Raw genomic sequence first — 27,509 nt, 5'->3', positions numbered from 1 at the left:
GATAACGGTAACAGCTACACAACATGTGCGGTAGCCTACTACACAACGCGTGGTGCGGGCGAGAGCGCCCTTGGGTGTCAGAGATGAAAAGGATACGAGGATGTATACAGACGATTTTCGTGCACGGCAGCAAGTTATTAACATTTTCCTTCTCTCTCTGACGTATGTATAATGATATTAAATGATCATACAGTTTAGCTATCACAGAGTCTGCTTTAAATAAATAATTAAGGGGTGCGGGGTATCAGATACTGTGTATCTATAGCCTATGCATTTATATACACTTTGTTCGCCCAGTATTTCATCCTGGCGCTGACTCAGCGTATCCATTTCAAATTAATTTAGTATTAAATAATAATAATAATAATAATAATAATAATAATAATAATAATAAATATATATATATATATATATATATATATATATATATATATATATATATATATATATATAAGTTTTGTCCCTTATCTCAAGAATCAGTGATAGATATAATTATATTATTTTATATATAGCCTATAATAATCTTACTCATTATCAGCTGGAGGGAAATAAGCTGCTATGAAAATGGTACAGTCTGCGCTGGGGTTCGAGGTTATCCAAGCATTTGCTCTGCTTTTCTGACTAGTGTGACGACCTACCGAGAGCGCGGTGATGGTAAGAAAGCGATCAAGATCCCCGTTTTCCCCCTTCTGCTGACACTACAGAGTCTCTTCATTAGTAAGTAGGGCTGTCAGAGACACGCTTCTTTAGGTGCCAGCTGTATAACCAACTGGACTGACTGTGCGCAAAGCAGCCGGCGCAGCTCGGATTTACTGTGCGCTCTGCTGGCTCTGTGTCACTGCTATGGACTCGTTGTGAGAGAGGAGACAAAAGACTCTGGAATACATGTTTGGAATTTGGCTTTTTGTTAGTTTCTCCAATGCAAAAGAAAATATGTGGCAAAGCTTCGCCTTTTTCCTCACCGCTTTGCTTGGGTTGTGTTCATGTTCAAGTTTCCCAAGTAATATCAACATAGGTAAGTAGGTTTTTTTTGCAGCGGTTATCGTTCATTACCGTATCATGACGACGTTTTAAAGTTTCCGTCCTACCAGATATGGTAGCCTACTGTTTGACCTGTTTCAATATTGCTCGTCTTTTTTCGTAAATCACCTTTTTTTTTTTGTATTAATCTCGACAGGAGGTTTGTTTCCAACCGACTCCCACGAATATGATGTTTTCCGCTTCGCGCTCTCTCAGCACAATGATGTTCCTAAACTGGTACCTCAGGTGGACATGGTGGACACGGGGAGCAGCTTTGCCATGACATATGCCTGTAAGTTCTGTATGAATTTATATGTCAGATGTCTGTTTCACTCGCGCTGAAGCCAAACCACTGCAGTGCGCATCCGACCTGTTTCCAAGAAGCTTGTTGCTTTACTATTTCACTACGACTGCTCTGAGATTACAGAGTAACCTCAGGCATTTAAAGAGAAAGCGTATACATTTTCCACATTAGACTATTTTAAACTTGTTTTCACTTATTATATTAAATCCAGCTGCATATATAAAGAATAAAGTCAAGATGATGTCTTACAGGTGTCAGGTGCTATGGTGCCTTGATCCCACCACGAAAAGGAAAAAAGTAATTCGGGCTTTAGGCCTTTGTCTCGCAACTGCGACTTTATTTCTTAATTACGATAGCCTATATAGTCACAATTGCAACAAACTGAGTCACAAGATATAAAGTTGCAATTATAAGAATGTCGCAATAGCAAGATATAAACTTGATAGACTTGATATTGCGACTTTTTTGTTGTAATTGTGACTTTATATTTTGTAATTGCGAGTTTACAGTATCTACAACAAGCAAGTCTATACTGCATATAGATATATAAAGTCGCAATTACGACAAAGAAAGTCACACTGTACACAGCACAATTGTGACTATTTCTCATAATTGCGACATTATTTTTCGCACTTGCCATTTTATTTCTTGTAATTGCGAGATATAAATTCACAATTACTAGAAATAAAGTTGCACTTTACACCCGCAATTGCAAATGTATTTCTCATAATTGCCACTTTATATCAATTGCGACTTTATTTCCTGCAATTGCGACTATTTCTCCCAATTAGTCGCAATTGCGAGATATAAATTACAAGAAATAAAGTCGCACTTTACACCTCACAATTGCGACTTTATTTCTTGTAACTGCGACTTTATACAGTATTTCGCTATTGCAATTTGTTTTATGTTAGTTCTTACAATTTTGACTTTAGCCTATTTCTCGCTATTAAAGTAGCAAATGTGAAATAAAAACTCGCAGTTACAAGAAATAGTCACACTTTACACCCCACATTTGCGACTTTACCTCTTGTAATTGTGACTTTAAACCTTGCAGTTGCGACTTTATTTTATAGCTTATAATTACAAATGAAAATCGTGCAATTAAAGTCACAGTTGCGAGATATAAGCTCACGATTACAAGCAATTGCGAGAAGTAAAGTCACAGTTGTGAGATATAAATTACTTTTTATTATTCCATGGCGGGATAAAGGCACCATACTGGTGGAACTACTAAACAGCAGCAAATTTTCTTAGAACACCTGAGGTTGTCCCGTGAAAGTTACACACATCAGTGGAATATTTCAGCATTTTAAGATGCAATCAGAGCTTTCACCAGACAGGATATGCTCCTTCTCATCACAATCAAGCTTTCTTCTACATTCTACATTTTTATATAGTACAAAACAGATGTATGCATTCATTCATCACAATTCATGTAATAAATATAAGTACAGATTAGATACCATATATTCTGTCATAGGATGTAGTAGGCCTCCATATCCTGTATATTTTTAATATTACTGTAACATTTTTAGACAACCCTGGCGATGAAAACATCCTTACCCCTGGCTCAGCTTGCTGTCACTCAAAACCGCTGCCCTTTGATGTCTAAGACTGACACAGACAACCTTTCCATGTTTGTGCTAACTCCTGCCAGCGATAAACAACTGTGTAACACCTCTCCTTGCTGTACAAAAAGTCTTCTGATATATATTTGAGACATTTAAGATTCATATATGCCAGTAGTTGACTGATTACCCGGTCATAAGGGCTATAGTTTCTCCCACAGGAGTAGCCTATTTGTGATAAAAAAACTTCTCATGTACACATCAGTGGTGTCCTTTAAGTGAGCCTCAGAGCAACAAAGCGTAGTATGCTGGCTGAGCACAGAAACTGGAGCTGAAGCGATGTTTGCCATTTCAGAAGGGTCCTTGGGGTGATTTTATTGGCTCACAATGCAGGATTTCATTAGAGGGAGGCTATCAAAGCAAAGTTTAACACACAATGTGCATGATGAGTCTGTATTTTCTTTTAAAACTCAAGTGTGAAAGTAATTGTATGGAGGTAATTGCATCTGCAGAGAGTTCACTCATCAGGGTGATTGTGCATGCTGCCTTATTATTCTCTGATCACTCCAAACACCTTGAGTTTTCTATAGAGAAGATTCTTTCCTCTTCTTTCTTGTTTGTTACTTTTTGATGAGATCTCACAGCAGGCAACTGGCCATTAAAAGACAGTGAATGGGGCTTTCAGAAACAATACAAAAGAAAATCTGTGTTTTTGTTACTTGATTGTAATGCTCAGGAGAACCATCTTTAAATGTGTTTTGGTTATAAGTGCAAAATAAAACTTGGAATATATTATGTTTTGTTTAAAATTAAAGACCAGCAATAACAGCAATACAATTCAAACTTCTGATTTCAAGGCCATTTGGGTCTATTTATGTTAGCGTCCATTCAAAGGAGGGTATTAGTCATAAAGCCATTTAAATAAAGAGCGTAAAACAGCCATGTTATAGAAGATATTAAAATACTGTAAAAAATAAATAGTAAAATATGTTATTTTTTGTGTTTCTTAATTTTTTTACAGCTGCAGGCATTCTGAAAAGAACAAAGGAAAATGAGAGGGATACATTTATATTTATTTGTTGATGTCACATGCAAGGGCTTAGTAGTTTTTTTTCTAATGAGACATATTTCCAGCTCCTCTTTTTGAAATGTTCCAATCTGATCATATTCGTTGCTGTTTGCTTTGTAAGAATGCTCTAAACATCATGTTCCCACATTGTATTTTGTAAAGTCACATAGATGGCATAAATTGCATGCACAGCAGTGATGTATGAACACAGCAGTATAGACCCCTCTGTTTTCTTAGATAGGAGCCTGAACCTGTTGCCTTGTCTCTGAGGAGCTACAGTAATCGTTTAGAGCAGCTCAAACAGATTCATTTAATTTATTATTCATTGTATCATAGCCAAAGTGATTATTTTCTGGCTTTTTGATGTGTGCATGTGGGAACAGAGGCACAAAGTGGGGTATAGTGAAAAATCAGTGTTTATGTCTTGTCGCTATACTTTTGAAACAGTGTGTATTTAAAGAGATAGTTTGCCCAAAAATGAATATTCTCTCATCATTTACTCACCCTCATGCCATCCCAGATGTGTATGACTTTCTTTCTTCTGCAGAACACAAATGAAGATTTTTAGAAGAATATCTAAGCTCTGTAGGTCCTCACAATTCAAGTGAATGGGTGCCAAAATTCTGAAGCTCCAAAAATCCACATAAAGGGAGCATAAAAGTAATCCATATAACTCCAGTGGTTAAATCCATGTATTCAGACACGATATGATAAGTGTGGGTGAGAAACAGATCAATATTTAAGTCATTTTTTATCATAAATTCTCCTCTCTGCCCAGTAGGGGGCGATGCGCACTAAGAATGTGAATTACCAAAAACAGAAGGATGAAGTGAAAGTGAAGGAAAAAGGTCTTAAATATTGATCAGTTTCTCACCCACAACTATCATAGTGCTTCAGAAGACATTGCTTTAACCACTGGAGTCTTCTGGAGTACCGTTATATTGTCCTTATTTGGTGCTTCAAAATTTTGGCACCCATTCACTTGCATTATATGGACCTACAGAGCTGAGATTTTCTTTTGTGTTCAGCAGAAGAAAGTCACACATCTGGGATGGCATGAGGGTGAGTAAATGATGAGAGAATTGTCATTTTTGGGTGAATGAACCCTTTAACAGACTATGGCAAGACACTGTATAGGTGTGTTTGTGAGAGGACAGTTTGGCCAGAAACTTTATGCAAAAGTAGGTGAGAATGCTTGGCAGAAGCATTGCAAATGCATGACCCTGTTGAACATTTTTAATGTGTGCTCTTGCTTTGCTGTTGTGATAACAAACCTCAAAACTCAAAGGGGTATTAGAGCTACCTTAAAATGTCTGTGCCATTAAACTACATGTGTTATCATTCAAGAAGCTAGCTAAAAACTTTATGTTATAAACTAACTAATTCTCAGCAAGAACCCTTTCTAACTGCTGCTCCACAATGACAGCAATTGACTTGAAAGTGAAAACTAACTGTAGAAGTTGTCAGTTTATTCTAATTTCCGGTAAAGTGCCCTTTGCGTCAGCGCTTGAGAATGCTACATGCTTTGCCTTGAATTGTGGTCTGTAATATTTCGTAACGCAATGACGCATGTAATTAATCTTGTGTAGCTAGATGCGTTTGCGCTCATGTGATTTTTATATATATATATATATATATATATATATATATATATATATATATATATATATATATATATATACAGGTGCATCTCAATAAATTAGAATGTCGTGGAAAAGTTCATTTATTTCAGTAATTCAACTCAAATTATAAAACTCGTGTATTAAATAAATTCAGTGCACACAGACTGAAGTAGTTTAAGTCTTTGGTTCTTTTAATTGTGATGATTTTGGCTCACATTTAACAAAAACCCACCAATTCACTATCTCAAAAAATTAGAATATGGTGACATGCCAATCAGCTAATCAACTCAAAACACCTGCAAAGGTTTCCTGAGCCTTCAAAAAGGTCTCTCAGTTTGGTTCACTAGGCTACACAATCATGGGGAAGACTGCTGATCTGACAGTTGTCCAGAAGACAATCATTGACACCCTTCACAAGGAGGGTAAGCCACAAACATTCATTGCCAAAGAAGCTGGCTGTTCACAGAGTGCTGTATCCAAGCATGTTAACAGAAAGTTGAGTGGAAGGAAAAAGTGTGGAAGAAAAAGATGCACAACCAACCGAGAGAACCGCAGCCTTATGAGGATTGTCAAGCAAAATCGATTCAAGAATTTGGGTGAACTTCACAAGGAATGGACTGAGACTGGGGTCAAGGCATCAAGAGCCACCACACACAGACGTGTCAAGGAATTTGGCTACAGTTGTCGTATTCCTCTTGTTATGCCACTCCTGGCGTCTTACCTGGGCTAAGGAGAAGAAGAACTGGACTGTTGCCCAGTGGTCCAAAGTCCTCTTTTCAGATGAGAGCAAGTTTTGTATTTCATTTGGAAACCAAGGTCCTAGAGTCTGGAGGAAGGGTGGAGAAGCTCATAGCCCAAGTTGCTTGAAGTCCAGTGTTAAGTTTCCACAGTCTGTGATGATTTGGGGTGCAGTGTCATCTGCTGGTGTTGGTCCATTGTGTTTTTTGAAAACCAAAGTCACTGCACCCGTTTACCAAGAAATTTTGGAGCACTTCATGCTTCCTTCTGCTGACCAGCTTTTTAAAGATGCTGATTTCATTTTCCAGCAGGATTTGGCACCTGCCCACACTGCCAAAAGCACCAAAAGTTGGTTAAATGACCATGGTGTTGGTGTGCTTGACTGGCCAGCAAACTCACCAGACCTGAACCCCATAGAGAATCTATGGGGTATTGTCAAGAGGAAAATGAGAAACAAGAGACCAAAAAATGCAGATGAGCTGAAGGCCACTGTCAAAGAAACCTGGGCTTCCATACCACCTCAGCAGTGCCACAAACTGATCACCTCCATGCCACGCCGAATTGAGGCAGTAATTAAAGCAAAAGGAGCCCCTACCAAGTATTGAGTACATATACAGTAAATGAACATAATTTCCAGAAGGCCAACAATTCACTATAAATGTTTTTTTTTATTGGTCTTATGATGTATTCTAATTTTTTGAGATAGTGATTGGTGGGTTTTTGTTAAATGTGAGCCAAAATCATCACAATTAAAAGAGCCAAAGACTTAAACTACTTCAGTCTGTGTGCATCGAACTTATTTAATACACAAGTTTCACAATTTGAGTTGAATTACTGAAATAAATGAACTTTTCCACAACATTCTAATTTATTGAGATGCACCTGTATATATACATATATATATATGTTTCAGGAATTATGATTAGAATGCAGTCAGGCTGGTAGCACAATATTGACCACTTTAGTGATAAATTCTCCATCAAAGAAAAGTTGGTAACACTTTATTTTAATGTGTCCTTGTTACACATATTACATGTATTTACGATAGTAATAGTAACATTCAGTTATGCGTAATTACAAGCAACTAACCCTAAACCAAACTCTTACCCTAAACCTAAACCTATAGTATGTACACATTGTTAATTAGTAATAATCAGTAATTACTTTTGAATTACACTGTAACAAGGACACATTAAAATAAAGTGTAACCGAAAAGTTTAATTTTCTCAAGCTCCACAGAGAGTGTAGAGTACTTCACATTTGCTAAGACGGGAATGTGAACCTAGTAGCACTGTGCTTAATATGAGAGTGGCTGTATTGCTTGAATGGTAGATTTTATCCTTCATTAGCAATGCATCACCATTATGCAGTATGTTCACAGTAAACAGAACATCCTCTTCACAGCTTTTTTTCAGAATTGGCTCGGCCCTATATTTTCAAATGGAATATCAGACCAAGAAAGAATGCATGAAAAATTGCTATGCAATAGTAATCATCAAGAAATGCATGCACTTTGTATTTAATGTTGAAAAGAGTTGTCAGCTGTGTAAATGAATATTGAGTTGCATGCAATTCTCTGGCCTCCCAGTGACAGTTCAAATAACCAGTCAACGTCTGTCATCATGACAATAAATATTTATCCTCTAGTCTTTCTAGTTTAATGAAACCCTCTCATCACACCACTTGTCGCATCATTTTAATTTGAACAAACATTGTCAATAGGACATTCTTTTTTTCTTTCATATATTAATTATTTTAAGAATCACTCTGCTGTTGCTGTATCACAAGCCTTTATGTCTGTTCTGAGCACTGGTCCCATCTGGCCCCCTGGTCCTCCCTTCAGCGAATATCAGTCCTTTCATCACGTTGACATGCAGTCAGGCCAAATGTCCACAGCATGTCAATCAGGCAGGCTCCAAAGAGTCCCATTGAAACAAACAGCATTTTGTGTGTCTTCCCAGTGGAACTCACACATCTTCGATAGACCTCTGAAGGGCTTTTACCTGTGTAGTTGCCTTAAAGGGATGGTTCATCCAAAAATAATTTACTCACCCTTAAGTTGTTCCAAACCTGTATGACTGTCTTTTTCAATTGAAAACACTAAAGGAAATGTTTACCATTCACTTTCATTGTATGGCATAAAGAGCAGCATCAACACTCTTTGAATATCAACAGAAAATTGTTCTCTCTTGCCAGTGATAGCTCACAGTGTAACAACACCACACTAGCATCAGCTGTGTAGCCAATAGCAAGAACATTCAGCCCTTAGACACACTCAAAATAAAGCATTGTCAAATGTGAGCGTTGTGTTTGGCTCTTGTGATACCTGTTAACTTTCAATGCTTCATTATTGATAATATATGACAGGTGTCTAATTAGCTTGATTAGTCACTAGGAACTGGACCTAGTTCAGGGGTAATAAAAGAGGCAGCTGAGGTTACAGGCTGTGTCTCATTTGGAAGGATGCGTCCTCCGGAGGTCGCATTTGTCGGCCGCATACGTCATCGAGGCTGTCTCGTTTCATAAAAGCGAGTAGGACACTTCGAATGCATCCTTTGAATGCGACCTTCTTTCACGGGAATTCGGAGGATGCATTAGGTGTATCCTTCGTGGGCACTCACAACCCACAATTCTTTGCTTCAACCAAAATGTCTAAAAATTTGCCCGTAAATATGATGTTCAAATGCAAGGAATGTTAATTCCCAAATTAAAGTACCTCAGAAGATGGGTGCAGAGTATATAATATGTATAATTATATTAATATATAATTAAAATAAAGTATTAGACTAAAAGTACACCTGTAAAATCTATTTTCTTTTCTCTTTACTTCATTATAACTCTCCTAAAATGTACCTCATACATTCCCTTCTAAAGGGACTTTGTTCCCTTCTCACTCAAAGCGCTCACGCTTGAGTGGCATGCTGTCATAGCAACCATGATACGTTCCGTTTCCATTTGTCCTACGAAGGCCGTCTCATTTAAATGAGGCTTGTTTAAAGGAGGACACTCGGTGTACTGCAGCCTTCAAAGGATGCGTCCTACCTAGCATGCAGCCTTCCAAACGAGACACAGCCACAGAGTGCGGAAAGTGGTTATGTCAGGATCTATGTGCCTGTGGGGCTAAATGCTCCCCGACCTTCACTGGGCTGGAATGATACAGTGATAAAAATGTACCTTATCAGATTTATCATCTTGCTAAGACTGAGGCTACAAGAAGCTTAGAGGACACTGGGGACAAAATCTGATTCTTTTAGGTGACAAAAACTATTGCCTGCAATCTGTGGAACAATCTAGGCATTTACTCTCAGGATAAAACATTGGGTTCTAATGCTACTGGATTAATCAGTGAGCTGCAAGTTTTTTTTTCTTCTTTTGTCAATGAAGTTGTTGGGTAACTTAATTGGTAAAATTTCCGTTCAACTATGCCTCACCACAGTCCAGACTGATCTCACTGTGATTTCGGCAACAGTACGTTGAAAGTTCTTCAGCCCAAACTGTTCTGTGCTTATTGAAATTCAAAGCACTGCCACCAGTGGCTGAAGCAGAAGTGTAGTTGAATTTATGGTAAAATGTCCACAGAGGGGACAAAAAGCGAGTCGTAAAGTGAGTTGAGATACTGTCAACAGGAATGCACATCTGATTAACCCTATGCCCTGTCCCAAACCCCAACCCTAATCCTAACTGTCAGTAGTGTAAAAATGCAATTTTACAGGAAAAATGCAATTTACAAATTAGGGATGCGTAAGGAAAAGTGTGAGATTTTGACGGTTAGATTACTGTCTGTGAAAAAAACATGGTTAACTGGTTTTATGATTATTTGCACATTTTCTTTTTATGCAACATCACTGAGGCAAAAAAGGCATATCATAACACCATTGAATGTGTAAGTGGACACGTTTGTTAGGGATATATGGACTCTAAGCGCAGCCATACAAAAGGAAAACTGTTAAAAACACAATAAATAAACAGAAGGTATACAGCAGGGATTCAATTAAAGTTCCTAGAGGTCCGGTCTCGACATTTCCGTCCCACCAAAGGCCTGGACAATAATAACTTGTTTCGTAACCATTATGACTAATGACGTGTAAGAAATAAAAAATTTTTTGGAGTAGTTCTTATAAATTTCCAAGTTGGCAGCAATAGTTCTTTGTAAAATAAAAAAAAAAAAAATGTCAAAAAAGTCTCTTAATAACTGGGCAAGAATGAGGACATTGGGGGCCCAAAGACACTGAGAGAAAACTTAGGTAATGTAAAAGTCCTAATGAACAATTTTCATATTTTCCTTAAAATTCAAATCTACCAAAAACAAACAATGTACATCTAAATAGTGTAGTTTAAAAATACTGTTTGCTATAGTTAAGTATAAATGGGCTGACTATTAAATAGACAATGGAAAAGTTTTTCATCATAAGCAGAGAACTTATTTCAAAGTTTGGTTGTCTTTTTTTGCCATCCATTTAAACAAAAATCTTTTTGTTTATTATCAGTAGGCTCGAAACATGTTGATTAATAAAGCTAATTTTAGATGGGGAAAAAATCATTTATAGTCAAATGGCGCTCTGGAGCCATGATAAATTGTCTTGCCACAAACCTTGCTGAGCTGAACTCTCTGAGTCATACCAGACACATGAAGATTGTTTCATTTTCATTTTCTACAGTGTATTTTAGCGAAAGATGATGGTATCCATCTGTATTGCTGCTCACTGCATTTCTCCGTTACGGTCTACTGTCGTTAAAATAACCACGTTTGCAGCTCTACTATGCAGTCCCTCATGCTGTGGGCCGGGGGAGAGAGGCAGTGCGTTAGGAGCGAGAAAGGGCATAAATGAAGCATGTTTGGTGCTAGAGAAAAATATTAAAGGATATAGCACTGAAAGATCAGTGCTATCTATGGACCGTATGTCTGCTAATTGGTGACGCTGGTATACAGTATAATAAGAGACGCAACACCAGTTATCTGCATCCCGGGTGCAAAATGCACTTCAGTGTAATTGGATGCATTGTGTTGATGGCTTACTGAGATGGTGCAAAGATGGTGAACTAGTGTTGAACATAAATAGGTCTAAAGAAATGGTAATCAGTAACATAAACAAGAAGTAACCACTTCAGTAATGATTAATGAGCATGCTGTCGAAATTGTTAAAGTGATAGTTCATCCAAAAATGAAAATTCTCTAATCATTTATTCACCCTCATGCCAACACCTATCACATCGCTTCTGAAGATATTGATCTAACCACTGGAGTCTTATGGATTACTTTTATGTAGACTTATGTAATTTTTTCGGAGCTTCAAAATTTTTACACCCATTCACTAGCATTGTATGGACCCAGAGAGCTGAGAAATTCTTATAAAAATCTTAATTTGTGTTTAGCAGATGAAAGAAAGTGATACACATCTGGGATGGCATAAGGGTGAGTAAATGATGAGAGAATTTTCATTTTTAGGTGAACTATACCTTTAATAGTTTTAAATACCTTGGTACATATTTGGATAGTAATTTTAGTTTTTCTGTCAATACAAATTATGTATCTAAAAAATTTATGCAACATTTATTTTTATTTAAAATTAAGGAGTTTTAGTGTGAGTCAGACAATTTTGGAGTTGGCTTACAAGGCATTGGTTGAGAGTGTGCTTACATTTTATTTGACTTTGTGGTATGGACATCTCAGCTGTAAAAAAAAAATAAAAAAAATACCCTGGCTAGAGTTGTTAATACAGCCAGTAAAATTATTGGAAAACCACAGAGTCAGTTAGGTGAGTTATATATTACTAGAAGCTAAAAAGCAAAAAAAATTAAAAATTAAAAAATAAATCCAGAGGTATCCTACAAGATTTCCCACACCCTTTGTATGACCTGTTTGTTTTGTTGCCCTCTGGGAGACATTATGAACTGCCCATGGCAAAAAGAAAAATATATAAAAGGTAATTTGTTCCTACTGTGATCGGAATTGTAAACCGAACTAATGGTTGTTAGTAGTGACGTTTTATAGGGTGGTTGGTGTGATGTGTTTTTCTAAGATCATGTGCAGGCAGCAGACTTACCCTCAGTGGAAAGATAGACATATATTTAAATTTTATTGTTTTTTTATGACTAATGATGTGTTGTAAATGTGCAGGTGTGGTCAAAGACAAGTTGTATTGTTTTGTATTTAATTGTATTGTATTGAGTCGCTTCAGGACTGTATACATGTAAGATTATTGTGGGTGCACAACATGTAGTTCACGGCATACAGTTTTGTCTGCTGCAACAGTTTATTAAAGCGATCCGTTTTCTGTCAGACACCCCAACATAATAAATCTGCAACAGATCCGTAAAAATACTGTCCTTTAATCTGTCCACAAAATCTCACAAATAAACCTGTGGACTATGCATAATAATGGGAACATTGCTTAAAGCAGGCTGTTTAAAATCCAATAATTACTAAAATGGACATTTATTGTTGAATACGGTGAATTTGTACTCAAGCAATGCTTTAAATAATGAGGATGGTTTAACTACACGTAAATGTTCCGCGTGCTGTCAGCACGCTTAAACAATACAAAAAGTTGCATCTTTCAATTCATCCCTTCAAAAGCACCACAGCTAAAATATTCAACTCACTAGTTGGTTGTTTCATGACTAAGTAGAACATCCTGTCCCATTTGTAGGATGTGTAACTTTATATGACTTCTGACTGCATGTTTTCCATACGTCGTCTTCAGTCAGTCATTGAAATGCTCCCACACTGTCGATTTTAAGTCGCTTTTTAGGTGGACACGAGTCTGGTAGATCGAATTCCTCTGTTATGTTTTGGAGTTTGTGTGTACGCCCTAGTTTCACAGAAATTGAAAGTTCACGTTCGGTTTGGGCGACATGGCCAAGCACCACGTGGCCATCGTCTGTAACCATAGTAACAGCTGCTCTAACCATCCAGGCACAAGCAAAAGAGACCGGCTTACACCGGGCGCATTGAGCAGCCCCAGACTGAAGTCTGGACAATGGGGCAGGGCGTCACGTTGGGACGGACCGGTACGTTTTTTTTTTTTTCTCCAGCAGCAGCAAGAGACATATTAGAAGATGTCCACTACAATGCAAGTCAAATAAAATGATAAAGTTCACTTGCATTGCAGAATAAGTGCTAAAACAAAATTATGGCAAACTCATCCCATGTGTCCCTCATTTAACTTTTAATAAAATATGTGGGCCAGTATGTTGGTTCTTTTAATTTTTTAAAGCTGTGTAGAGAGTTGTTGCACTTACAAAAACTGAAATTCCTGCAGGTGCGTGCAGCCAGAGAATCTTGCCCAAATTTTAGAGAATGCTGTCCGCACATTGAAAAATACTGACAAAATCCAAAAAAAAAACAAAAAAACATTTGATGCAGGAGGTGGCACTTGTCAGTAACTGTCAGGGTACTGGAACATTCGGTTTATAACATGATGACCAGCCTAAGCTGTTTGCTTGTCTTACAGTAGCTTGTTTAAGATAGTCAGGTCTCCCAGCCTAACCTGTTGACAAGTTGACAATACCCCTCTAAAACCAGCGTGATATTGCAGGGAGACCAGCTAAGACCAGTAAACCCGCTTAGGCTGGTTTAAGATGGGTTTTTTTTTTTTCAGCAGGAGTTCAGAGAGTAGGCTATCAGTATAAATTCACATATCTAAATAAAACAGGCTTTACCTTGGCCAGCATAAATTATTCCTGTCATCATTTTGGCTTCTCAGCCATGACACAGCTCCCTCAGGACAGCACATCAGTTCAAACAGCCTTTTTACCTTAGCTGCCCAGCAACCAAAGGCAAGCAGAACAGAGGCTGCTGGAACAGATTGATGCAGCAGAGATTGTCTCATCTTCACTACATTGACTGAAGATCAGAGGAGATCACTTCACACTGGTCCCATCACCTGTCACAAACATCTTACAGCATTGGGGAGATCACCTCAGGCAGAAAACTTGTTTTCTCCTCCCTGACCCCATTCCCCCACTTCACGCTGTACCCAAGCACAGCCCATAAAAGAATCAAACTCTGATACTCTTTCCAAGCAGCATTGCATAAGACTTAGTTAGCCTTTTCCTTTTTTCCCCATTTTTTATCTGTGGTAGGCAGAAGGAGAACTGATAGCGAAGATGTGCACACAGAAATCTTGTGTTATCTTTTAAACTGATTGAGATAAATGCATTGTGTGGCCTTGCATTGACATTTTATCGCCTGTTTTAAAAGATACACATCTTCAAGTGACAGTACATTTGTCAGTCCTCGCTATCAGAGTTGTGAAGGAAATAATGATGGGAATTATTAATGGAGAATGAGATTTAAACAGCACTTGCAATGGAAGATGAGAGAGAGAGAGAGACGAAAAGCGAGGAGAGAAGCAGAGAACGCTATCTGCTATCTGAGTTGTTCAGAAGGCTTGACTTGTTTTCTAAAGTTGGGTTTAAAGTTTACTTGCCTGAAGGGAAGATTTGGAGTTGAAGCATTTCACAACTATGGCACATCCCTCATTCACATCCTCAAAGCCCCAGGGAACAAACATGTCTGAATGCAAATGTCAAGAACCTCCCCTGGAATTGCTAGCTGGAATGAATAGGTCTTAGCTTGAAAAAACACTATTGAAACCAACACGTTTTGCTGCTGAGATTCAAATTGATGGAAAATGTGGATCTTGTGTGGTGCTTAATTAGAAAGGTTCTATAATTGGGTAGCGGATGCATAACATGTCTGTCTATTTACTTTTATTTTTCAAATTTACATCAAGATTTTAGGTATTTGTATACTGTAGGGGAAAATGTATATCTTAGTAACTGCTTACCATTTGTTTTAAGTTTTTCAACATCATTTTTTTGCTCTACATAATTCATTTTAAATCCAGTGGTGCAACAAATGAGTTAAAAAAAAAAAAAAAAAAAAAAAAAAAAATCTATATCACTTAATTAATATGAGGTCTTAAAATCTGCATGCATAATAATTAGAAAAGAATGAGCAAAATGCTGTTTAAATAATTAGATGAAGTATAGCATGTCACACCACAGGATGTTAACTTCCCATAAGCATTCCACGTCAACTACCCATTTAGATCAGATGAAAATTACACTGAAAATGTTAACCTGAAAAATGTGCTTCCTGTGGTAACATTAATTATTTAGTTAAGATATTATTTAATTCAGATTTTTTAACATCACTGAAATAACCTGAATATATTAAGTTACACCAACAAAGCTAATCGTAAGAGTCAGATCAGGTAGAAATAGCTCACAACTGCAGATTACCTCTTTTTTTCAGTGTATTATGTATGTATGTACATAATATGGAAGGGTTTAAAAGACAGCAGTGAAGTGACCCAGAGGGACATCTATTTAATAACAAAGCCAAGGTCAAGAAAATATTGTTGGAAGTGCTGGTGAAAATGTAGAAACTAGGTTGTGGTGTCCTCAGGTTAGGTGTGTATGGTGAGAAAAGTTACATTCAATACACTCATGTAGAAAAGTCAGCACACAGTGTTTCCAGGGTATTCTGGTGTTTTTATTTGAAGAAGACCCAGCTTTGCTTGGGCAAAGGACTCAAAAATACATGAAACACATTCCCTCCTGGAGTACTGCAATAAAAATCAATTTCCATGTGCTCCTTAAGCACTTGGGGTTTAACCGGCTGTGAGGGGGCTGGAGCAGAGATGATTGGTGGGTGGAGGTTTCACTGTCACTGTAATTACAAGAAGAATGTAGGGCAAGACATATTGTGGTCTTGCTTTTGTACAGGAGGAAGTGCTTTGGGGGAAATCATGACAGAATTTTATATAACGTTGTACTGACTTGACCAGCACTTGCTTTCTTGTGTGAACCTTGTGTATTGATTGAAGATGCTGGAAGTACAGTGCTGTCACCTGAGGTAAATAAGTGTTTTACATGTTTTTTGATGTTGTGTTGATGAGCTGTTATGCTTTATTTCAGCAAAAGTCATCGACGTATTGCTATTGAATGTTCCGGTGCCCTAAAATCAAACCCATTCTGTCAAATTACTGACAAGCTCTATTCCCCATCAGATCCCTTTGCATCATTTCGTATGTGTTTACCTTTTCCTGTGGTCGCTACTGACAGCGTGTGGTACGAGCAGCCTCAGAGACAGAATCTAGTCCCATGGAAACCAGGAAGTAATCGCATTCACAAAATCAATTATGAATGTGTTTCTGAGGTTGCATTTCCCCTCTAAGATTTCATTTTTCCTTCACCGATGGTTAGTTTTAGGGTTGGATGGATGGTTGATAAAATATGCATTCCAGTTTGTTTGAAATCATTTACAGCTAAAAATATAACTCGCTTTTGTTGCCGCTTAGTGGGGATTTTCACCCAGCTTCAGCCATTGGGGGCAGTGGTTCAAATTTCGGCAAGCACAGACCAATTTCAGCAACAGTGAATATTCACTCGTTAATCGACTTTGTTAACAGTAATCCTTTTATTGTAAAATGTATCATTAAAATATTCATAATGCATGTTATGTTTCTATTGTTGCAGTCTAATGATTATTTAGTTAATGCTTCAAAAAACAAAATATTTAAAAATTAGTTCTGCATATTGGTTATTAGACACTTGTAATTACTGTAAAACAACATATAATAAACATTATTGTATCGGTTACAAAAAAACAAAAACAATATCAGTCTGCCTTTATTGTTTGATCTCTCATAAAAATACTAGCTGGATAATAATTGCTGGATAATGCAAATCTTATGTCCATTCAGCAGTCTTACCTTTCTTCTCCTGCTCTCTTCACAGTTTGTTCGCAGTTCTCCAAAGGAGTCTACGCCATCATTGGTCTTTATGACAGGAAGACCATGAATATGCTCATGTCGTTCTGCGGCGCCCTGCATGTGTGCTTCGTCACGCCCAGCTTCCCCATCGAAACAAACAACCAGTTTGTGATCCAGCTGAGACCAGAGCTCCAGGATGCTCTGATTGCCCTTGTTGAGCATTACAAGTGGACTAAGTTCGTCTACATGTACAGCTCAGACTCAGGTTAGCAATTTATTCTGCTAACATGATGTTTCAAAACCACAAGTATAACAGAAAAGCCTTCTTGTGTTGACATTTTTTTCATGAAAACTGGAAGGACATGTTATAGAGATTGGCTGTTTTTTTTTTTTTTTTTTTAAAATAGCCAATAGGCTTTACAAACATCAGGAGGAGGGTCATTCTAGAGTCCTTTTGCTTGCACAAAAATCTGTGTAGTGCAAGATGAGGCATCAGTACTTTTGGTCTGTTGTCCCAGAAGAAGAAAACCATTTTAAAATTTGAGAATTTAAAATGCATATTTCTGCTAAAAGTGAATTTGTCAACATTTAGGAGTAGTACACTAGAATATAGATGACCTCTAAGCTAACAGACATGGATTAATAGCCTCAAAACTCTAATTCTTATTTTACTGGGTCTTTAAAATGTTTTCAGGATGAGGTAAATATTTCATTCTAATGTTATTTTCCTGTTTATCTGCATTGCATCTAGACATGCAGCCATGATAAAATATTGCAATACCCTGTGCGGTTGTTCAGGATGTCATGAAGATAAACTGTGGGTGATTTAGTGATCTGTGATTTAGGGGCTTTGGAGGATATTGCTGTGAAATCTTTCTCATGTGAAAAACGTGATGATTTCGTTTAATCCTGTTGAGGTGCTCTGCTTGGCTTGTAATATATGCTTTGACATACCCAGTGCCTCGGGTGTTGTAATTTTACTTATGGCTCCCTGATTCCCACAGGAATATTCTGATAATCTTTTTGGAGCTCAGTGAAAGAGCTTGATTTGTGACTTGGGTACGGATGAGCTCTGGCCGCATATCATATTTCTCTTGTGAGTGTAGACACATGTGTGGCGGCCTGTCATATTTGCCAGATCCAATCATTATCAAACTGTCATGTTGTCATCAGAGAATAACACCAAATCATTACTGCAGAAAGACAGATCTACGCTATCAGAACAATGAATCAAAGGCAAATCAAAGCATCAGAACAAGACAATGTTTGTGTACAACACGTTCTGCGTTTGTCCATGAAAGGATGATGTGTGTAATATTTTTATGTTAAAATTCTTTCTCATATCCCAGCTTTATATGCCAAGACAACTATAAGTAAACAATTTGTAGGTTGATTTCACCTATAAGTGTAACACTGTAGCTCTGTAGCGCTATAAAACATTTGGTTTTTTGAGCGTCCAAACCAGCCTGACACAGCAACTTCGTGGTTGATGGCTTAGCTTGACCAATGGTGTTGGGTTCCTAACCAGACTCGATGCATTATCACAGTATTCATACACTAAAATGATTATAAAAGACCATAAAATCAGAAGTTACAACAGTCAGATGTTACAACAGTCAGATGGAACAGTCTGTTTACTGAACGCATCTAATTTTTTCACTGAAGCTTCGAATGGACATACACTTCCTACGACAAATTTCAAGGGGATAATACATGATCACACACATACACAGGGCAAAGCTACTTTATGAATTGCATCAAAATTCAGTCTATTACCATTTTTATGTTCACGCACTCACGGAGCACTTTGTTGTTATTTCGTCTGTCTCCATATGACAGGGAAGCAGAGAGAAAGTCAAACTGAACCGCCAGTGTGTGTGTTTGTGAGTCTGTGTGTGTCTATGACAGAGCTCCAGTAGGTTGAAGAGAACGAGACCTCAAATGTCTCAGTTACGTACGTAACCTCGGTTCCCTGAGATGAAGGGAACGAGACATTGCGTGCTAACGCATATGGAAGTGTACTTCCACACGACCGAGTTGAAACCTCTCTACAATAACACCAATATTCTAAAATTGGCTATGGTGTTTGAGTCCCGCCTTTTTAGGCGCAAAGCTGTCTGCTATAAAAGCAGGTGTGCAAACACCATTCCTCAATTGTCTGACTGAGGGAAAAGGAGTGCATCACTCACACCTCAGAAGAACTCTGAGTCTTGGAGTGCGGCCAGCGTTTGCAATGTTTCGTTCCCTTATGACTCATTACACTTGACATTGCATGCTAACGCATGCGGGGAACAGAATCCCATCACACCGCACTACACGACATAACCTTCCAGAGAGGAAACATGATGCCGCAGTCTCACGGGATGGTGACTGACATTGTAAAGACTCACCATTTGTCCATGCCCATGAGGAGGCCATGCCTCTAGTTGGTTTAACACCAATTGGGCAAATCTTACCCTGCAACTCGTAAGCCAGGGCAATCGCATCAACGATCCAGTGAGAAAGTCTTTGCTTGGAGACGGACATTCCTTTCATGCGTCCTCCATAGCACACAAAGAGCTAATCAGACAGTCTGAACTGGTGGGTGCGCTCAGCGTATGCGTGTAGCACCTGCACAGGGCATAACAAATGCAAGGATTGTTCCTCATCCGAATTAAATGGAGGAGGGAAGAAAGCTTGAAAGTGAACCACCTGCACTCTGAAGGGCGTGGTTAGAACCTTAAGCATATAGCCTTTTCTGGGTTTGACAGTGGCTTTTGAAAGTCCGGGGCCAAACTCCAGACATGAATTGTCAATTGATAGTGCATGCAAGTCACCGATCCATTTTACTGAGGCCAGAGCCAGCAGTAGTGCGGTCTTAATGGAGAGCATATGCAAATCAACAGAGTCCAAAGGCTCGAAGGGGGGCCCTGCGACAGCTTTTAGGACCAAAGTTAGGTCCCAATTTGGGACTGTAGCCGGCCGAGGTGGATTTAATTGTCTTGATCCTCTAAGGAACTTTATGAATAAATCGCGCTTGCCTATAGTGGCGCCGGCTTCAGGTGCGTGATATGCAGAAATAGTCGCCACATAAACTTTGAGTGTTGATGGAGTGAGTCCTGCGTCTATTCGCTCTTGAAGAAATATGAGAATTTCATGTATAGGGCAGTTTACTGGGTCTTTGCCATGTGAAAGACACCAATCAGTGAACACATAGCACATAGAGGCATCTCGTGGACGGCGCTCTGGCCCGTAAAATGGTGTTCATGACAGAATGCGTCAGTTCTGACGTTAGCGCACTCCGTTCAGGGGCCACACATGCAGGCTCCGCATGTGAACACATAGCGCGTAGAGGCATCACGTGGACAGTGCTCTGGCCTGTAAAATGATGTTCATGACAGAATACGTCAGTTCTGACATTAGCGCGCTCCATTCAGGGGCCACACATGCAGGTTCCACAGCTTGGGCTGGGGATGCCAGGTTGTGCCTTGCGCCTGAGAGAGGGGATCCCTCCTCAGTGGTATTTCCCATGGTGAGCTATATAACATCTCTATCATTTCCAGAAACCATGGCTGATTGGGCCATTTCAGCGCAAGAAACAGAACTGTTTCCAAGTCCACTCGGACTTTGCTGATGACTGAATGAAGGAGGTGCACCGGCGGAAGCGCATACTTGCATTTCGCCGGCCATACATGGGCCAGCGTGTCATGGCAACATATATATGCCACTACTGTTGTGTTGTCCGAACAAATCAGAATGTTTTGATTCACAATATTGGAATGAAAAGCTCTCAAAGCTAGAAATACAGCCAGTAGCTCTAGGTGGTTGATATGTCATGGCCATCTCGCACCTGTTTCCAGGTGTCGAAAGTTGGGTGTCCATTACACACTGCACCCCAACCTGTGTTGGATGCATTTGTGGTCAGCACTTTCTTTCTGAAAACTTGACCCAGCATAACACCCTGTTAGTATAAGGCTGGTGCTGTCCATGGTGCTAGAGCAGCAAATGGTTCACCCAAAAATGACAATTCTCTCATTATTTATTCATCCTTATTTCATCCTAGATGTGTATGACTTTCTTCTGCTGAACACAAACAAAGATTTTTAGAGGAACGTCTCAGCTCTGAAGGTCCTCACAATGCAAGTGAATTATGGCCACAATTTTGAAGCTCCAAAAAGCACATAAAGGCAACATAAAAGCAATCAATATGACTCCAGTGGTTTAATCCATGTCTTCAAAAGTGATATGATAAGTGTGTGTGAGAAACAGATCAAAATGTATTTCCTTTTTTACTATCGATCTCCACTTTCACTTTCAAAGTCATCTTTTGTTTTTGGCAATTCTCATTCTTTGTACATATCACCACATAGTGGGCAGGGAGGAGAATTTATAGTAATGCAGGACTTCAGTGTTGATCTGTTTCTCACCCATCATATCATATTTCTTCTGGAGACATGGATGTAACCACTGGAGTGTTATGGTTTACTTATACGCTGATTTATGTGCTTTTTAGAGCTTCAAAGATTTGGTCACCATTCACTTGCATTGTATGGACCTACAGAGCTGTGATATTCTTTGTGTTCTACAGAAGAACGAAAGTCATAAACATCTGGCATGGCATGGCATGAGGTTGAGTAAATGATGAGAAAATTTTCATTTTTGGCTGAACTTTGCCTTGAAGGAAATTAAGCAGCAATCAAGAAACAGGTAAGCAACGTTTTATTAATTCACAAATCGTATGGATGTTCGCTGGTGCAGTACTAGGAACCAGGGCCATATTAACGCACGGGCTTACCGGGGTTTAAGCCATCCGAGTCCCAGTCACGGTATTCTCCCCCATCGTCTGGTGTAAAAAACAGAGAGGGAGCGCAACGGCTAAACCTGTCCGTGTAGCGCATGGTCATCGAGTGGTATTGATTCCGCACCAAAGGTGCAGTTTACGCTGGCTGTGTTCAAAGCTGATGGTTTAAATTCATATAAGCAACAGAATTCGTGCAACAGTATGGAGGACTTTAAAATGGTTAAGTCCTGCATGCATTTAATGTTTAATGATAAAGCAAAAGATGCCTTAATACCATAAAGGTGTGCACAGTAACCTTTTGTAATATTTGGTTAACCGCGAGAGTTCACTAACGGTTAGTCTGTTATTTGTCGGGACTCGGGAATAAAGAAAGTTTATTGCCATGAATGCGTTAAACACAATCTCAGATTAGCAGGGAATAAAGTGCACAGTGAGCTGTGAGCCTAAATAGCACAAAACATAGATCTTCAAATGATAAAATCACATTAAAATCAAGCAAAATAATCTCTGTCACTGCCTGCAACATAGTAGGCCTATTCTTAAAGGTGGAGTAAGTTATTTGAATCCATTACACTTTTTGTCAAATTCTGTGAATATCTCTTCATGGTCCGCTAGCTGTCCATTCTGTGTGTGTGCTTGTTGGCTCACTGTTTTATCAAGCGCTGAAACTTTGCCAGGCGAAAAACAATCTGGAATCATGTGTAAGACATTGCACCAAATTTTCCTTCCGTCTGTTTGAAAAATCCAGCCAAATCTGCCAAGCGTCCTGTAGCATATAAAGGTGAAGATAATCACGTCATAAGGGGGCCATCATGGTGTACCGGCCCATGGGCCTCTCAGTTCTTAATCCGTCCTTGGCTACACTATGTAAGTTTTGGCCCTCTAGCGGCTGATGCATAAAAGTGCAAGTTACTTGTGGAGGAACACTTTACATCAATTGTGATTCGGCACTGCTCTTCTGCATGGATTAATCTCATGGTTTGAGGACGCGGAGATTACTAGCACAGCAGAGTCATGATAAGCTGTTTTCATGTTGATATTATGTTATTCGCTTAAACATTTATAACCGATATACTACTTACTTTGAGGATGATGAACAACAAAAGCCTGACAGAAGCCTGCCATCCCCACCCCCATGTGCCCCCCCACTCAAAGTTCGATTCATTAAAGCATGACAAGCAATATAAGCTTCAACATCCCTTCCAGAAAACAGATCCAAGCATTAAAGCAGGTAAACAACTTCGCCAAACAGTTAAAAACAGTTAAATCCATTAGCAGAGTGATTTCACTCCACTGTTGTTCTGACTGCTGAAACTCCAACTGGACTGACTGAACAGCAGTCACACTTGTGCTTCCTGCTTCTCACACAACAGCCGGACCATCTTTCTGAGCTTACGAACATGACATTAACACGCAAGGACGAATGACGTATGTGTAATGTATGTGGTGTTATGTATGAAGCCTATGTTTCCTCTATCGTTTGTCTTACATTATTTGATGTCTTTATTGTTTGGTGAGTTCTTGCTTGTTTTACTTTGTCCTTGTTTGTTTTGCTCAGTTCTCGTTGCCCTTTAAGGTTTTTGGTTTTCATTGAACTTAATAAATGTTCTGCATTTGGGTTCTAAAATCCTACTTGCCAGACCCTCATCATTACAGTATGCCTGTGATTCTGCACCAAATCCGACCCGACCGCTCTAAATAAAAGTCTTTATTGTAGACTTACCGTAGTGAATCGGGATAAGACAAGGAGAGAATTTTGAACAAGTTTTTTTTTTATGTACTCACTCAATAATGAACTTTTTTTCATTGTGACCAAAAAAATCTTACATAGTGCATAGGGTTGCAGCGGTATACCGGTTTCACGGTACATTTGCTTATTTACGGTATTGAGAAAAAAAATGCAACCGGACGGAGAATCTCACCTGTGCGTGCGCATCTCCTTTCCTCCTCGACTGCCTGTCAGACTCCTCAACTTGCCCCAAACACACACACGCAGCAGAGAACAATGCCATGGTTCTCCCATTGAAGATATTTCGGCGGCCGCCCAAGTAATAGTCTATTTAGGACTGCCGAGGCAGATCTGATGATAATCTCGTAATCAGCAAAGGCTTCTCATCTGCACTTTCGCACGAGTGTAACGGTCACGGAACCAGCTCGCGATCATGATATACTCTGTTCTCTGGCACGCGTGTGCAACAACTGGGCTTCCCTCGATATTGCAGAGTGCAGACCTCAAAAATGATGTGACCAATTTCAATTCTTTTCTAGTCTAAAGCATTACGGAGGAAGTCAAGTCAAACCTCTCAAACAGTAGGCAGCCCTGACATGCCAAACAGCACTGAGGAGGAAAAGATCAACACTGTGTTATCATTATACATCATCACCTTTATAAAATTGTTTCACGATTTTACATGAGTAAAAGTAACTGTTATATTTTGACAAAAATGTTATAGTTTCATATGAAATAATCTAAAGGTAGAATCTATTAGACAGGTAGAATCTATCAACAGTGGCATTTTTCAAGATGTGTTTCAGCTAGTATTTATTTTTTCATAAATACTACAATTTGTTATTATTATTACTATTATTCAAGACTAGCTACACTGACCTAACCATGGTAATGAGGAGCCTTTCCTCCTGTGTAATATGTATGTTCTGTTTGAATTATGTTTGAAATTAGAAACAAACGGGATAATCATGGGCTCATATAAGTAAATATGCTCTTCAATTTTTAAAAGAGGAGAGAGGAAACTTCCTGTCACTTTTGTTGTTTACATCAACAGCAAAAATAATGTCATATGATGCATGTCCTTGTACTTGAAAACCATGAACAAATCTATGCAACATAAAAGGAAATGCGACCCAGGATACATTAAATACAGGTTACGTTTTTACTGTGGTGGGTCGCTTGACTTCCAATGAAAAATCTGGGTCCTGAAGCAAAACCTGTTGAGAACCACTAAGTTAAAGGTCCAAACAGGAGCAGTCTCTCTGCACTGTCGCGCACCTACAGTATATGTTAATTATTAATAATCATTGGACATTACTTTAAAGCTCACACAGCTGATGTTATTTTTCATTTATTAGTTAATTTAACATGCTATGCTAACATGTAAACTAGCATGCTTTAGTTATATAACATGTTATAGTTACATGCAATTTTTTTTATTATGTTTATAATTTGGTTTATTATTATAATTCTGTAAGCTTTCTTATTTATTCTGTTTATTTTATTTATTTTCAAAAGGGAGACTTTTTTTTTACGCATACTTCAATTAAAAAAAAATGGTTTCAAGTTTTGACTCCTTTAAGGGTCATTGTAACTGATAATAATAACTGTGTAATTCTGTATACCGTGATACCGTGAAAACGTGATATTTTCTGAGACGGTTATCGTGCCGTGAAAATCTCATATGGTTTTAACCCTAGTAGTGCAGCTATAAGCCATTATTCACTAATAATCTTCCCCTGCATTGAAGCTTGTGTCTTGCACACATTTACACCCATATTTTAAATGGTGTGTCAGTGTCACTGATGTCATTGATACGAAAATGGCATGGGTTCTCATGTGTGTAGTAATCGAACATAACGTACCATTTAACATTTTTGATGTGAATGTGAGCTACACCCAAGCTTTGGCGGAGGGGAAGATTATGAGTGAACAATGACTTAAAATTTTGTCAGGTTGTCACTCAAAACTATTTTATGTCTTCAGAAGACTTGGATATAGCACATGTTGTATGGACTATGTTTATGTTAACTTACGTGGTGTTGGGGGGTCCCCAAATTGGTGTATTTTAGTAAAGATAATAATGACAAATACTATTTAATTTATACAGTTAGGATATGGTAAATTTAGTGAATTATTTGCAATAATTAGGGCTCTACTGTGCGAGCATTTTACTCGCATTTGCGAGTGAAAATTACTGCTTGCGAATGCAGAAAATTATTTGGGCGCACGGTGCGAGTAACAGCTGATCTAACGCCCAAAGTTATGAACTTATTATTGCAGCCTACCATCTGAATTAAAACTCCCTAATGTATCTTCCCTCATATACCAAATACTTTTAAAAGAGGTGCGTTAGTTATTTTTGCATTAAAAGCACCTTTTTTTCACTCTCACATGGCTGCGAGCACTGTCCTCTCCCTCCCTCTCTTTCTTTCATGCGCACGCAGAGACCGAGGGAGAGATATACCACGTGAAGATGGTTTAAGCGGAGTTTCTTGCTTGTTTTTATGTGTCAAAATTACAGACAGCTTTTTGAATAATGACGTATTAATCTCGCGCTCACACAATATTCTGAGAAAAATAGCGAGTCAAATTAATATGTGCGAATCCATAATATGCGTGATAACAGTAAACCGCATGTCAGCGTCCTCGTCCAACTCAACGTGCTAAGCAAAATTTCAAACATAAAAAAAAATTAATAAAAAAAATTTCACACATGAAATGTCACTCTACCAATAACAGCCTCTTTGCACAACTACGTGAGGATGATGGAGTATTCTGCTTCTATCGCAGGTGGGCTGGCTGTCGCGTCGACAAGTGCTTGTTCTTTTTCTTTGATCTTCAATGGTCATGAAAATTCATCACATCATAACCATGCACTGCAAGACTGTAAACCTCTTAAAACGGCATACCTTGTTGATGCTTTATAATGAGACCATAAAGAAGCTGCATGGCTCTGCGTCAATGTGTAATAGACCAGTAGAAATGTCAACCACTAGAAATGTATCAAGTATCATGGCAATTCATGTTCCCAGAAATCATTGTATTATAATAATAATTTTGCATTTCTAACAGCCATTGATGATAGTGTTCTCTCGTACACGCACACGAGCAAACACATAGAGCGCGAGGAGAGAGAGCGCGCATCCATGGCAATGATATACTTTATGTGTAGACTTATAAGTAGAGGGGGCTTCAGGGTAAAAAGGTTTGGAACCACTGGTCTGGTGCATATTTTCATAGAAAAACTATTTAAAAAAAACAGCATATACAGATGTAGAATTGCTTCATTGTGGTAGTTTATGTCATATAAAATATATTAACATTGTAGAACTTTCATGAATAACCCATTATTGCATTAGACAATGCTTAATAGACAGTTCAAACTGAAATATATTAATGTAGTTATGAATGTTATGAAAGTTTGATTTGAAAGATTTAAATGTTAAGAATTTAAATCTGTTAAGAATTAAACCTACCTACAATATATGTTTGTTAATCACAAATTCAAGTATAAAGTATATTTTACATCAAAACAATACATCAATATATTATTAGTTTATTCCAAAAATATTTTCAGTCCAACTCAAAACCTCAAGGGTTAATAGATATTACAGTTTTTCTCAGTCACTTTGGCTCATTTTTGAAACAGTCTTAACTATAAGTGCAATTGTCACAACTGTTTTATGGGACATCACAACTCTATTGCATGTCTGCTAAATGTAGTAACTCACCCAAAACATTTAATTCATGCTTCAAAACCTAGTTATTGTGTCAGTAAATTGGCCAATGCCACCAAATAAAAGTTTTGTCATCATGTGAGCTGTACTGGTCAAAATGTTTAGATGTTTTTTTCACCATGGCAGTCAGCCCTGGAACCCTGTTTGTTATATACAAATTTCATTTTTGTTCTACTTTTTTATCAGATTTTGATAATTGTTAATTATTTTGC

The 27,509-nt window shown here is 38.3% G+C and overlaps 1 protein-coding gene across 4 annotated transcripts in view; it reads left to right on the top strand.

Moving 5' to 3' along the window:
- Nucleotides 1-736: 736 nt before the first annotated feature.
- The window catches only part of LOC127430481 (glutamate receptor 1-like), a 92,926-nt gene continuing 66,153 nt past the window's right edge, over nucleotides 737-27,509 (top strand). For 3 of the 4 annotated variants that reach the window (XR_007895452.1, XM_051680284.1, XM_051680283.1), the window contains exons 1-3: nucleotides 737-1,015; nucleotides 1,178-1,312; nucleotides 17,074-17,313. Coding sequence is in view for 3 of the 4 variants with exons in the window: in XM_051680284.1 (XP_051536244.1) it covers nucleotides 886-1,015; nucleotides 1,178-1,312; nucleotides 17,074-17,313 (505 nt within the window). In the remaining variant the exon portion in view is untranslated. Of the gene's footprint in view, nucleotides 1,016-1,177; nucleotides 1,313-16,061; nucleotides 16,190-17,073; nucleotides 17,314-27,509 lie in introns of those variants that run through there. The other variant, XM_051680285.1, reaches the window with a different exon arrangement.

This window comes from Myxocyprinus asiaticus, chromosome 40 (assembly GCF_019703515.2).
Source record: "Myxocyprinus asiaticus isolate MX2 ecotype Aquarium Trade chromosome 40, UBuf_Myxa_2, whole genome shotgun sequence".
NCBI lineage: Eukaryota > Metazoa > Chordata > Actinopteri > Cypriniformes > Catostomidae > Myxocyprinus > Myxocyprinus asiaticus.
Note: the sequence above shows the minus strand (reverse complement) of the source record. Positions and strands in the feature narration are given on the sequence as shown.